We start from the raw sequence: 14,252 nt of genomic DNA, 5'->3' as shown, positions 1-14,252 counted from the left end.
TCTGTGACAAATAAAACAGCACCACTGCGAGGAGCAGGGCATTTGTGAAGTTGGGCACCAACAAGTAGGGATGAAGCAGCACACTGGAAATAATGAACCTTGACAGATCTAGGGTTAAATACTTTAAAATTAGATCCTGCTGAAAGCCGAATCTTGTCGCCTAGCAACGGCCGCACGGGATGCTGCTGTCACTCAGAGGATGCTTCTCTGGGGAGTTCACATCACGCTCCCAGAAAATGGGCTCTGATTGGGGCAAGGTGACATCATGTTTGAAGGCAGCAGCCAACACGATTGCACTCTGGTTAATACCCAGAGATTTAAGGAAACATCTTCACTTTTGGAATGGCTCAGCTCTGCCCACACCTCACCTGACCCCAGGGAAGAGCGTGCGCAGAGCAGCGGGACGTGTCGGCCAGCACATCACAGCCAAACTCAACAGGTGGAGTTTTCATCTTTTAAGTTACTCAGAGCCAAAAAAAAAAAAAAAAAGCAAAATGCCTGCTGTATGTGGAGGCTTGACTGTGTTCAGAGCATGGAAACCTCCAAAGCCAGTGAGAGAGAATAAAATGTACCCTTACTGAAAATAACCAAAAATTCAGTTTGCTGAGCTAATTTTAGCACTTGTAACAACTGGGAACCTACTGGATTTTAGCAAGGAACCAAGATACCAAGTTAATTAAATTTTAAAAAAAGCCATTGAGTCACAAAATCTGTTTTTCAAAGCAGTTCTGTGTTAAGGTTGGTACAGGCACCTACAGAGATATTTCTGAACATCTGCCTGGCAACTCTAAAGCACATAAGCACATCAGAGTATCTGAGGTTAGTCTGATAGGACCCATCTTGCATTTCTAAGTATGAAAATACCCAGATTCTGAACTGCTATCAGTACCTCTGGAATGGACACAGAAAGTGGGTATTCAGTCCAACCTAGTACCCTGGCCATTAGGGCCTGGAGAGTCAAGATTTCATGGAAATGGAGATTATGGAAACCAGCATAAAAACAACACTCAGGTAGACATATCCAGATTTAGGACACTGGATGTCCTTCTCTGAACATTGAAAGAGCACAGACAGGTCCTTCTTTCTTTATTTTGGGCAGGCTGTGCCAAAAAGCTGCTCCTGGTGAGCAGGAATGTCACCAGGAGGAATCACAACAATCATGACAGATCTCATTAAATCAACTTGCAGGCATGAACTACCAAATTTCCTGCTGGCTGGGGCCTCACCATTTGGCAGTGATGGAGGAGAACAAAGATAGGGACATACTAGCTGACAATAGGATTACTCAACTGCATGTGAGCAGGTGAAGGCCATGCAGGCAAGAGTGCTGCAAGAGCAGGGACATATTGAGGGCAGGTTTCAGAAAAAAGCACTCCAGAAGAGTGGTTTTCACTCTCCTCCTCGTGCACGTGGCAGCAGGCTGGCTTCAGCCTGGAACTGAGGTACAGAAAAGTGGTTAAGAGGAATGAAGATCATGTCTTCCAAAGGGAAAACAAATAATTCTGGTTTGTTTAACAAGTCAAGAGTCTAAGGAGGGAAATGATTGCTTTTGTAGTGATGCAATAGGAAAATAAACAGGCTGCTGTTTAACGAAGAGCTGTTCAAATGAACCCTGGCAGAGGGTAGGTGGTGATTCTATGTCAGCTCTGAGGAGTTTATAGCAGTAAAAGCAGGCAGCTTCTGAAGGAAAGGGGAGAAAAAACACCAACCAAAGACTTCGGTTCTGAAGACTGAAAATTCAAGCAGAGGTGATATTGCTCCACCTTTCCAGATGTGATAACCACCCTCATGGGTAAAAACAGGGAAGATTTTTATGGCAAAATATGCTGGGAAAGTTCACAGTAACAGCACTGCTGGACTACTATGTAATTACCTCTAAGCTATATTCACTCAGACTACTCAAAGTAAGAATATTTACAGCTAACTGTAACCTCAACACATGTGAAAGAATAACCATAGTCATCTGTGTTAAATTTAGACAACCATTTTTTCCAAATATATCTAATCTATTAGGTAATTCTTCAACAACTGTCCTTAAAATACAGCTGGTGTAAGTGCATAATTGCTGCAGTTAATGCTTTATTTTGAGAGTTGTGGCTCCATACAGAGGATAATTTCCAGCAAAGTCATAACAGAGGAAAGCACTCCTGGGAAATTTAACAACAAGCTCAAGGTTCTCAGAATAATATAGTGAAATAACAATTAGAAAGGTATCATTAACATATGATACATGGCTGTGATTTTGTCCAAACTAATTAGTGCAGTTGTTCTCTCATTAGTCTATTAAAATGAGCACTAAATCAAATATATTAATAGTGCACACATATTGTGTAATGTGTGATTTAAATTTTGTTAGATACAGCAATAAAACAAGTCTCTGTTATCACCTGAAGTACTGAGAAGGTTGTATTGTCATCAGATCCTAGAGAGCAAGCTTAACTCAGAGATACCAGTGGGTTAAACAAATAAAAATACAAGAGATGGACAATGTCTGCTTTTAACAGAGATAAACATCATGTCACATCTCGTTTTCCTGCTCTGGTGGAAACCTCCCTCTTGGGCACTGCAAGGGCACACACCATGTGTGTGCATTTGGGAGAAAAGCTGGCCCAGGAGCAGCAAGCTGAGGTATAAAATGGGATGGGAAATATTATTGCTGCTAGTAAGAGGGGTGTTTGCCACCTGTGTGCTTTCTGTATAAAGAACCAACAGACATCATAAATCATTATCTAGAGAAAGTAAACACTGAAAAAAAAATAAACAAGCAAGACCTATGCTGCTTTATCCAGGGACCCATTTTTGTAACTACCTGTCCTGTACTAGGCTGTTGATCTTTGAGTCTCATCCAAGCAGCTTGGCCACAGCAATACAGGCACAGAACAGCAAATAATCACAGATGTTTCATCAGCAAAAGATTCAAGCTAGCTCTGCTTAAACAAGTGCTCTGCACAGGAGGGCAGAAGTCAGTCAGTAGTGCTTTCAGCAACTTCCAAGATGTCAAAACATTCCTTAGGTTCCAGGTTAAAGGGTGAAACCTTAATGAGATGCTCTTCAAACATGAGGGGCCAGCTATGGATGAATGTGGCTGTAAGCAAATCCTGCTGTGGACTGATAGGTATTTCACAGATGACTTCCAGACACATGCAAACATCTTACCCAGCCCACAATGAATCACACACTGGGATTTTCACACTAGTCCAGTCTCCTAGAAGAGGTTTAAATGGGAAGGTGGAATGTCCAGCACCATCTGAGACCACAGGCAGGGTCTGCAGACAAAGAGAGAACACAGCCTTTCTGTTTGCAATGCTGTTTATTTTAGAAAAGCCCCTTTGATCATCTGAATGAAAAATGTGGGCAGAAAAGTCACAAATGTTATAAAACAAAGTTTATTCTGCAATATTTTGTCATAATGAATTGCATCTCTTTGGTAAAAATAAAATTTATAAACATTTTAATTAACAGAGATTAGCATACAAAAACTAAACTTTTGTAAATCGTCTTTAAAACGGGTAAAGGACTAAACCAGAGGAAAAAGGGTTAGAATTGGTCACCTACTGGCAAAATTATTCTAAACAAACCCAAGGACACTGCTTATGCTACATTAGAAACAAGCTAACGGGAATGGTTTTAAAACAACTCTGGTTCATTTGATCAGAAAGCATTCTTACAATTCACTTTTAAATAAATAATAGTTACAATGAATTGGCAATTATAAAATGTTTTATATCACTATATGGCAGTAACATAATACTTTTAATTATGCACTTTTTAGTTTGAAGAAATGTACATTTATAAAACTGACTTGATAATGGCACTGGCAGTTAGGTGTGAAGAATGTGCTTTAAGATAAAATAGCAGGTGCAACATTTAAAATATTTTACCTTTTCTTTTCAATAAATATTTTGACCACACCATTATTAACGTGTATGAGTATACTTTGCTTTAATTAAAGCTTGTACTTTTCAGGTTGTTGAAAAGTTGCAAACCATACAACTTCCATTTTGCAGTTGGATTTAAAAACGTTTGATGTGACTTCTGCAGATCAGTAATTTAGGATTGGAATCTGAAAAGCCAGTACAGGTTTGTACAGTAATCACATCAGATTTACCCTGAACAGAGCAACCTCCCATGAACACAGGTCTCATACACTTCTTCACTGCATTTAGAGAACTGAATGTGGTTCATTAATACTTTTCTTGCCAAAATGTATCCAAGTCAACCATTGGCATCAACATTTTACATATGTCACTAAAAAAAACCCCAAAGCCCAACAATCAAAATAACTTTTAATTATACTCCATTTATACTATATACACCAGGGTCTTTAACTGAGGTGGCAAACAAACCCGAACCCAACAGATATGTAAGAGAAAGGAAGGGCAGCTCTTCTCCCACTGCCAAGAGAGGTGTTCCACAGCTGAGCTGCCAAACACGTGGGCAGAGCCTGGGACAAGGAGTGGGACAGGGCAGGGGCACAGCTCATCTGCCTTCCTCTTTGGAAGCAGAGAGGGAAGACAGCAAAGCAGGAAGGGCAGGAAGAGCACGGCCCCGCTGCACGGCTCTGTGTCCCAGGAAAGGCTGCTTCCCCCCTTCCACCATTCCAGTTCTCCCAGCTGTAAGGATGGATGGGATGCAGCTTCTGCTGCTAACTGCTGGTCAGGAACTGGTTCTCACTGGTCACTGCATATGGTGATTAAATCTAGCATCCCAATCCCTCAGATATGCTGAAGTCATCGTCACCAACTTCAGGGTTAACAGCAGCACAGCCACACTCCCAATAAGTACTAACACCCTCCAAGTTTATCTGAGGCAAAAAATAATTCAGAACCAAATCAAACCATGAAGCTGACTGTGAACACAGCTTCCAGAATACCTTCACTGGAAGCCACAGAAAGCTGCAACCACTTCAGCAGGAGCCAGGCAGCTGCACCCCTCTGCAAGAGTGTGACACTGAAATCATGGCATTGAGCAAACCTCAGGCTGCCCACAGCATTTCTGTGTACCTGAACCCTCCTTTTCACACTGACACCAGCTCTGCCCTTCACAGTTTTCCATGAGAGTTCAAAAGCAACCCATGAGCAAGAAGAAGCAGTTCCACCAAGCGTTCACATCTTCAGCTCCTGAAATCCTAAGAACCACTGCTGTTGGTACTTAATCTTCCTTTAAATGGCGAGTTTTACCCCTACTACCCATCAGTATTACATCCCATACCAGATCTAATTGGCTAATGCAGCACTTGTGATAGCCAGAACACACACATGTCTGCACACACATTGCCCTGTTACAGGTGTAGGCTAACAGGAATGAAGCAGAGTATTTTCCTTCCCTTTCAAGAAATAAAACAAATCATTCTTAAAACTGAATTGGAAAAATAAAAAAAAAAAACAAAGCCAAACCAAAAAAAAAACCCGCAAAAACCTTTTTTTTCTCTCCTAGTGTTTGTGCTTTAAATTCCAAAACACCAAGAACCTCAAATATTTCAGGCTTGATCCAACAGCCATTGAGTCAGCAGGAGCACCACCGTTGTCTTCAAGAGGCACTGGAATGGGCCCTCAGAGCAACAGACCTTCAGCAGCATGGCTGTGTTTGCATTGCAAGTAGACAGCTCAGGATTTGTGAAGAGACTGACAAATAAGGAAAAAAAAAGAAAGAAAAAAGGGGCAAAAAACCCACACTAGTCTAAGAAAGGCATTCAAATAGCCAGGAAAATACTCCCTTAGGGAAAGGTTAACTTTTGGCTGAATCCAGCACTGTTTTCAACAGTGGACATTGGCTTCCTAAGTGGCTCTGCTCCTAATTTTCACCCAGCTTGCCCAACACCTGGTGGAAGCAGTAGCTTCACCTTGGTGAGAACGTTTATGGCACATCATGCTACCTTTCAGCAACAGGAAAGATGACCTTGGATAGCTGTATACAATTCTGCAACATACTTAAGGCATCCTTGTATGTACAGTACTGTTAAAACCCACTCCAACAGAACTGCTTACCCATTTTTGAACAGAAAATTAAAAAAAAAAGGCATAATCTACAGGAAGATGTAAGTAATCACCACTGATTTTAAAAGAAAAATAGGGATGAATTTCAACATACCACAAAAAAAAAAAAATTTTGGCTGAAGGATGTCTAGGAACTATAAAGAGATTCTCTTATTGCAAAATGAATTTGAATCCTTTACATGGAAGTCAGAGCCCTTAGACAGAACAAAATTCACCTCTGCAGATGGGGCCAGCAGAGATGTAAATATGATCCACAGTGTGCATCTGAACAAACACATCTCTGAAAAAAAATAAAGTCAACTATTGAAAAGAAAAAAAATAAGAATTGATCATTAAGAAGTATGCTTTTGGGTTTCCACAAGTCATGCATATCTTCTAATTTGAGAAGATTAAATATTTTCTTTTTAGATGGTGATTTAAAAATAAATGGCTAAATTATAGTTTGCGCCAAAAATTAAAAAAAAAAAAAAGCAGTGAGTCCTCTTATGGCTTTGATCTCCCTTGTGAAGGGCAAAAGTAGAAGAATATTGCCACAATTAAAAAAAATATATGTATATATTCAACACTGACAAACACACTATTTTTTCCTCTGCTTGTGACAGTGGGTCTTTGCAGTACTTATTAAGGAACTCAAGCACGTCTGGATGCCGGCCAGGTGGAGCAGAGACCCCGCCGCCTCCTTCAGCTCCTCGTCGATCTCCTGGCACAGCTCCTCGAGTACTTTCTGGCTGGGCTGGCTCTCCTCGGAGCCATCTCCACACGGCTGGGCCGCATAGCCACTGTCCCCCAGGGGATCGTCCTCGTAGTCGCCGTCCGTGTCCGCCTCGCTGTGGAAGCCCTCGCTGCCGTCGCTGCCCTCGTGGCTGGCCTTGGAGATGAACTCGTACACCTCGTCCAGGGAGGACAGGGAGGACACGCTGGAGCGCGAGGCGCAGCGCTGGGAGCCCACGGAGCTGGCGCTGTAGTTGTGGTCCTCGCTCGGGTCGATGTTGGCGGCCGCGGAATCGCCCTCGGGCAGGCTGATGGAGCTGGGGGCGTCGAAGGCGCTGCCGTAGCTCCTCTTCTTGGGGGTCTTCAGAGGCTGAGGTTTCTCACCTGTGAGCAATGAGATGTGTCAGTGGGCAAATGGCCCAGCGAGATCACCTGTGCCTGGCTGGCTGCAAGGGAAACTGAATTCCAGCACTTGAAGGCACAACGTGCCCATTTACTGTCACCCACAGAGGACAGCTGTCACCACCTAATCTCAGCTAAGAGCTAAAGGAGCAGAGGGGGAAATGAAGCCTCAGGTTTTGGCTTTTATATTTTTCAGATTCTGTGCTGCTTTTGGTGTTCTGAGTCTCATATTAGGGGATAGTAAGCTCTCTTCACAAAGTATTTAGACAAAATAATTCCTTCTCTAGCTGGGAACCAAGGACAAATGATCCAAATTTCAGGCCCAAGAGCATAAACAATGGTGGATTGAAGAGAGAAAAACAAGAAGGATGGGACTTCATAACCTAAAGCTATAACTGGACAATTAACTCCAATATGCTAATGCACCAGAACTTATAAAAGTGTGAGACCCTGTGACCAGTCAGGCATTTTGTGACCATTTTGGGTTCATCTTGGGTGTAGCCCTGGCTGGACTCTTAAGGTGTATCTACTGAGGCTTTTCTAATAAATACCTACTTTATTCTTGAACTCCATCTAGTCTCTGTTCTATCTATATCTATCTATACACCTCTATCCATATCTATCTATACACCTCTATCCTCAGGTGTATCTACTGAAGCCTTCTAATAAATCCCTACTTTATCTTTAACTCCATCTAGTCTCTGTTCTAGGTCAGCCTTCACAAGGCATCAAAATAGCCAAGAAACTCTTCTTAATATCTAGAACAGGGAGGGCAGGGATAGAACTTTGCAGAAAAAAATCTAAATTATTGGGGAAAAGAAAAAAAAAGGTTGCTTCTAATAAAACTCCTGCAATGCTAGCTGAAAGAATAATTAAACCAGAATTGCTTCTTGACTACTCTTACTGTTTGGAAACTAGACCATACTTGTTTCCTGAAATTTTACAGAGAAAGTATTTAGTTAGTGAGTAGAGAAGAAAAACAAGAGTAAAATGGCTTATGCTTACAGTCCAGCATCCCTTGCTGAATGGAAGTATTTAACAGCATCATTGCAGTAGCAGCATCAATATCAGATTCTGTGAAGCAGAAGCAGCAAAATGTTAGAACTCAGGTAAGCCTGAACAAGATGAAGCCTCTAAAATATACAAAAAACACAAATATATATATATTTGCCTGTACTGGCCTACACCAAAGAGCAAGGGTGGGGGGTATGTACAAACTCAGACAAAGCATGACCCTTGTACAGCTCAATCCTGTTCCAGATCAGCCTCATACCTTAACTATGACATTCAAAGGCCGAGCTCTCACGTTGCACTCACCGAAGCCAAGAATCAGTGACACAATTAGACTTTCATGTGACAATGCTGTTGCTATACTTAACAAGTGCCTTTTGTTTGTACCAGTTGGGAGAGAAAGATTAGACCCATGGCACAGCAAAGCACCTCAGCAGCTCCACAGCCTGGCTGTGTGCATGCGCAGGGCCCATTAATGCAGCACTAATTCAGCACACCTCCCTCCTCCAGCAGAATTTTCCACACTAATAAGTCAAACAGAAAAAATTGAGACTACAAGGGGGAAAAGGGCACTGAACTGCTCAATCTAGAGAGCAGGGAGATCTAAATAATAAATAGGCACACAGGAAAGGCTGAGGTGAATTGTGGCACTGTCAGCTGCAGTGAGAAGCACTGCTGCAAATGTCATCCTTTGCAGAGTGGATTGCTTACATTTCTGAAAGGCACCTTGAGGGAAACAGGGCAGAGAGTGACATTTCTAACCAGAACAAGGTGAAAGGGAAAAGAAACAAGCATGCCTTTCCCACTCATTTCAGGACACACTCGTGCCCTTTAAAGAAGAGGAAATCCAATCCTTTTTTTGGCTCACTTCTGCAATGGAGGATGGATACTCCTTACACAGAACAGAAACAGCTATGGGGGACTAGCCAGGCAAACAGGAGCACAGAGACAGTGAGCTCTCACAAGAGCTGGGTGTCTGAGAGCAGAAGATCTCATCTGGGTGTAGGTAGCTATGTACATATGCATGAGCAGTGAGAGGAGAACAGGGCTGGAGGGGAGCAGCAGCAGCAGCAGAACAGGCTCTCAGCTCTGCTGAGCTGCAGCTGTGGGGGGAACTGTCAAAGCACAACATCAGCAGTGCCATTTCTGATTGCATTTCCTTTCTTCCCCACATTACAGCATTAACTGCATTACTGAATTTAAGGGGAGGGTAGTACTGGCAGGGGGGATTGCAGAGTTTGGCAGTGTGGCTTCCTTATCTTGATAATCCTCCCTAACTTCACCCCTGGTCAAGGAGAAATTTGAAGAACATGACACCTTGGGAATGTTGTACCAAGATGACAAGGGGACTGAGCTGCTGTTCCCAATACAGCTTATAAAACATACAAATTCCCCCCCTTATTTTCCACGCCTTTCATTTTAAATCCAGTATACTTTAGGCTCTACCCCATTATATTCATATGATTTTTTTTTTCCTTCTGCTTTGGCTTTCTCTGGCTGAAACAGAGCCCCTGAATTCATAGGTTATATGCACTCAACTGACAAAAAGAAATAGAAAAATAAAGCATGAAGAATTACTTTCCTTCACTAGTGTAATCAGGAAGTAAAATATTCCCATTCCTCACCTGCTATGCCAGATATTTTATTTTATCATCTGATGTTGGTATATAAGCACCACCTCATTAAAATGGCAAGCAATCAAGCCATTAATGCAATGCAGGGTTACTACCTACAAAGAGTATTTCTGCACCTTAACACTCCCAAAGAATGAGGAGAGGCACTTCTGCAGTGGCTTCTTAGCATTGTCTGTGTCACTGACAATGTGCTTTGGCTTCATTTGTGACTGCTCTTCTCAACAGTGCAGTATTTCCCAAATTTACACTTCTCCAGCAGAATGGCTGAGGAAGCACCTTATTACAAGGAATTCTGTTCATCTGCACAAGAGCTGCCCTGTGGGACCCCAGGAACACGAACAGCTTGCCTCTAATGCCAGAGAAATGCTGAACAGGCTCCCCCACAAGCAGAAACCAAATGATACCAGATACATATCATTATTTTGGCACCTCTGTTGTGGCTAAATGGATGGGGCAACATCAGACTGGCAACCTCCAAACCTGTCACAGGACACATCAGCAAAATCCTTAGGAGAAGAGGGGTTTCCTGTGCTCTCCAACAAGCCCTGGGAACCCCAGATCCAGCACCCTGCAGCAGCCAGCCAGCCAAGGGATGTTTCCTTGGCACCCAAGTGCCACCTCTGGGGTGCATGGCCATCATCACCTGTAGGCCAGGTGCTTGGTCTCCAAAAAGCTTTGGCTTTGCTGCCTAACCAAGTTCCTGGTTTGTGGCCAAAAACTAAAAGCAACCTTCTCACCTCTAAGCCTACTGAGCCAGCACATCAAGAACCTGGATGTCTGCTCAGGTCCCACCTGGGCAGTGCCTTTCACTATCCTGCTGAAAGGGCTGTAACAACACCCCTCTGCAACACTGTTTGACTCAACCCTTTAAAAAATGAGTACTGTTCAATTTTCAGCACTTTAAAACCCGAAATTATTATTATTATTTTTGTCTAGGACAAGCCTAATTAAACTTTATTAGCGAGGTGCAAGAGCTGTGCTCAACTGGTTTCTTCAAAAGAAATGCTGCAAGCCCCAGCACACTTTCTAGCTCCCTCCTGGTACCAACAAGTTTTATACACTAACATTTGCTACCTTTGGTTCTCAGTTCTTGGCCAATAAAACTGATAAAGAAATGTGCAGCTTTCAGATTAGTTTTCTGCTGAACTACTCATTAAGTAGGTCATACTTGGGAGTGATGCATGTGCTGAATATTTTGCTGTCAGAACAAGACGGCCCCAATTACACCTTGAACTTCACCTCATGGATTTAAAATTAACACACGAGTAGCTAATATAACACTACATCTGGGTTCTTTTGTCATCTGGCAAACCCTTCAGAGCAGGGACAGAGACAACATCAGCTGGGCTGCAGTCCATGCTTGTGACCAAAACCAGGGGAGGAGAGTGAAAGGAAATTCCAAGTTTACCTTTGAGAGCTCGGCCGTGGTTCTGCTGAAGGACTGAAGTCAGGTAGTGAGGGGACGACGACCGACTGGAAAAGAAATTCAGCAGCTCAAAGGCAAGCCCTGATCAGGCAAATGATTTGTGCAAAGTACAGCAGACACAATATTATGATCACAGAAGGCTAACAACAAAACCAACCCTATTCACCACAGGAAAGCAAGTGATTTCTGCTGCCCTCAGTAGATGGCTCAGCCCTGGTTCACAGTTTGTGTAGCACTATTTAAGCCATCCCCAGCACGTGGAAAACACCTCCAAATACACACACTAAGCAAAAACACTGTTGGGCAACAGTCACTGACTGCTACAGATTTTCTATACCTGCCTAAAGGCTGGATTTAAACAAAGATATGTATTTTTAAGTGCATAAAACCTACATATGTACAAAACGTTAGCTCATTCCTGTATGAGCTAATGTTTTGTACGTATGTAAGTTTTATGTACTAAAAAGGACAGGTAAGGACCAGTTGTGATCATTTGCTTTTCCAAGCAGTGATGGGCAATTAACAAAAACAAAAAGTAATACTAAATTAAAAACCAAATCAAGACAACTGCTGGTTTTAAAGTTGATGCTATCCGGGGTAGTTTTTCATAATCAGACTAGCTTTGCCCCAAGGTACCCTTAAATCCCTTACAAAATAAAGGGCAAGTTAAAGCTTTCACATGTTTTTTTCTGCTACACACCCAGCCCTAATTATTCAGTTTATTATAAATATGTAAGTGAGCAGTTACAAGTAACTACAACAAAAATAGTACACACTATTAAAATTGCATGAAGTGTAGCAATGTGCATCTTTTATAGTGCTGCTAGAACAATCTGAAGGGTGATGACAGAATTTTCAAGCCCAACGTGCAAGAGAAACTTCAGCTGAATGGGAAAAATGTGCAAAAACAGGGTTCACTGTCTGGTATCTCTTCTTGTAACAGACACAGAGTGCAAAGGGAACAGATCCAAAAATGGGTGGGGGGAAAAAAATTTAAAAATAAAGGAAAGCAATGGTCTGACCCCAAATGGCTGGCTTTGCAGCCCTCAGACCCATTGTACAGAGAGATGCTAAACATCACCATCCTTTTGTCTAAGCTCAGACCCTTCAAAAATCATGTCCACACAGAGCTCCCCCAAAGTAAATTAATGCCTGGTATTGATTAAGACGAGCCACGCATAAGGTATGAGCAAGAGGAGGACTGTGGCTGTCCCCAGGGCTGTCACTCGTGTGGCACTAGAACCAGAATGCAGCCAGGGGCTTCACAAGGACTTGTTGAACAAGCTGTGCAGAAATAAAATGCATCAGGCATGCCAATCATCTATGATAATACAAATTTCAGTGTCACTAGACACAGATTACAGTTTTGGAAAGCTTCTGCTCAAAGCAACAGCCTAAATTTTATTTTAAAATCATGCTGAATGATAGGCAGACTCCCCACAAACACACTGTAAAATAATCATGAATTCCAGTCTTCCCACTGGAAAATTCAGAGACTGCCACAGCTGAATTTTAGGATCACTCTGAAGATAAATTTGGACAGTATTTCAGCCTCTCTCCAGCTGAACCTCTGGGCTTCCTCCCTCTCTACAACAAATCAGATCCTTGGGGGCCCTTCCCCAAAATTAGGCCAAAATTTAAATCAAATCTAAGCACAGAACGGGAAAAAATAAATCTGTTTTTCTGGGTGTGATGGAAAGTCACATAAATGTTTTTTATTATTGAAGGAAAATAAACCAGCTTTCATTAGGGAACAGTTTGCTATCTTAATATGTTGTTTCTTATTTTCTTGTACTCATAAATACAAGCACTGCAAAACTCTTCTCGTGTTGAAGTCAGTGGGAATTTTGCCATGTGGCTTCATTAGATCCAGGATTTCCTTGTAATTGTTGGCAAGTGTGACTAGTCCTTCAGTATGGGGGAAAAAAAAAGTTACCAAAAACAACAGCTTCAAATTAAAGTCCGGCTCTTCCAAGTACTTAAGCATGCAGATGAAATGTCTCCTTCCTCACACCTAATTTTGGTATGTTGCATTTATCCAAGCTAAGTAGACCACACTTAACACAACTTGAGCTGCACTGATCTTGGAGACCCTGGAGATTTTAAAAGCTTAACTGGTCAAGGCTCTGAACACCCTGCCCTAGGCTGAGCGTCTCAGTCCTCTGCACCTCTGGCAGGACAGACAACTTCTCATCTGTATTATTCTCTACATTTTAAAGTCTGGCTGTGCTAACACAGACAGAGCATTAAAGCTTTCAGGGACCAAAATTCCACTTGAGTTGTACCCAAAACCAGAGGTCCATACCCTTACACAGAGACATTACAGCCTGTGAAAGCATTCTCCTCCAGAGCCCAATTACAGACATTTCAATAATCTTTATTCCCATAAACCCCAAGCAGTACCACCAGTCATCTCATTGTTTCTAATCTATTTCTTAATACTTCAATGTTTCAGGGTTATTTTAGCAGTGCTCTCAATTCCAAGAGAAAGCTGGAAAACAGGACACTTCTGCTAGGCTTGTTCCAGCCCAGGATGGCCCAGAGACAACTGGTTCTATCTTGTGGGTTGCAAACCCCACTGGACAAGCCCATACCACACAAAAATCCTGAGCCCCTCAGGCTTGCACAGGGGTGCCATCTCCCAGGGCCAGTGTCCTTTTGGACCCTGAGAAATGTCTGCTCAGTGCTATCAGTCTCACACCCTGCTCCAGGAATCCCAGCTCCTCCTGCTTGTTCAGGAAACTCCTTGCAGTAAGGTTAAGGCATAGGGCAATGTACAAACACCTTAATGACCTCTTATCTCACCCAAATTCTTTCCTGGACTTGACAAACCAGCCACATGCCTTCCTCAGAACCCAGCTCACCCAACGTGCTGCGCTGCGTTCCGTCCTCCTGCCTCCACAGCTGCTGCTCCTCTTCCTCTGCTCAGGAACTCTGAGTCAAACTCTACATGAGTTTGACTCCAAACTCCCCAAAATCTAGTGCCCAATCTTAAACTGTGTTGGTAAGGAAGTCCTGGTTTCACAAGTCTTGCATGGCCCACCCCAAACTACACGTATGGCAAAGGCTCTT

General features: G+C 42.7%; 1 protein-coding gene across 2 annotated transcripts in view; it reads right to left on the bottom strand.

Moving 5' to 3' along the window:
- Positions 1–3,370: 3,370 nt before the first annotated feature.
- The window catches only part of FOXN2 (forkhead box N2), a 30,959-nt gene continuing 20,077 nt past the window's right edge, over positions 3,371–14,252 (bottom strand). For both annotated transcript variants that reach the window (XM_063152464.1, XM_063152465.1), the window contains exons 4-6: positions 11,163–11,227; positions 8,115–8,183; positions 3,371–7,091 (exon numbers count right to left, since the gene is read on the bottom strand). In XM_063152464.1, coding sequence (XP_063008534.1) covers positions 6,574–7,091; positions 8,115–8,183; positions 11,163–11,227 — 652 coding nt within the window. In that variant the 3' untranslated portion in view covers positions 3,371–6,573. The remainder of the gene's footprint in view (positions 7,092–8,114; positions 8,184–11,162; positions 11,228–14,252) is intronic.

This window comes from Melospiza melodia, chromosome 3, assembly GCF_035770615.1.
Source record: "Melospiza melodia melodia isolate bMelMel2 chromosome 3, bMelMel2.pri, whole genome shotgun sequence".
NCBI classification, from domain to species: domain Eukaryota; kingdom Metazoa; phylum Chordata; class Aves; order Passeriformes; family Passerellidae; genus Melospiza; species Melospiza melodia.
This window is presented reverse-complemented; position numbering and strand designations above follow the sequence as displayed.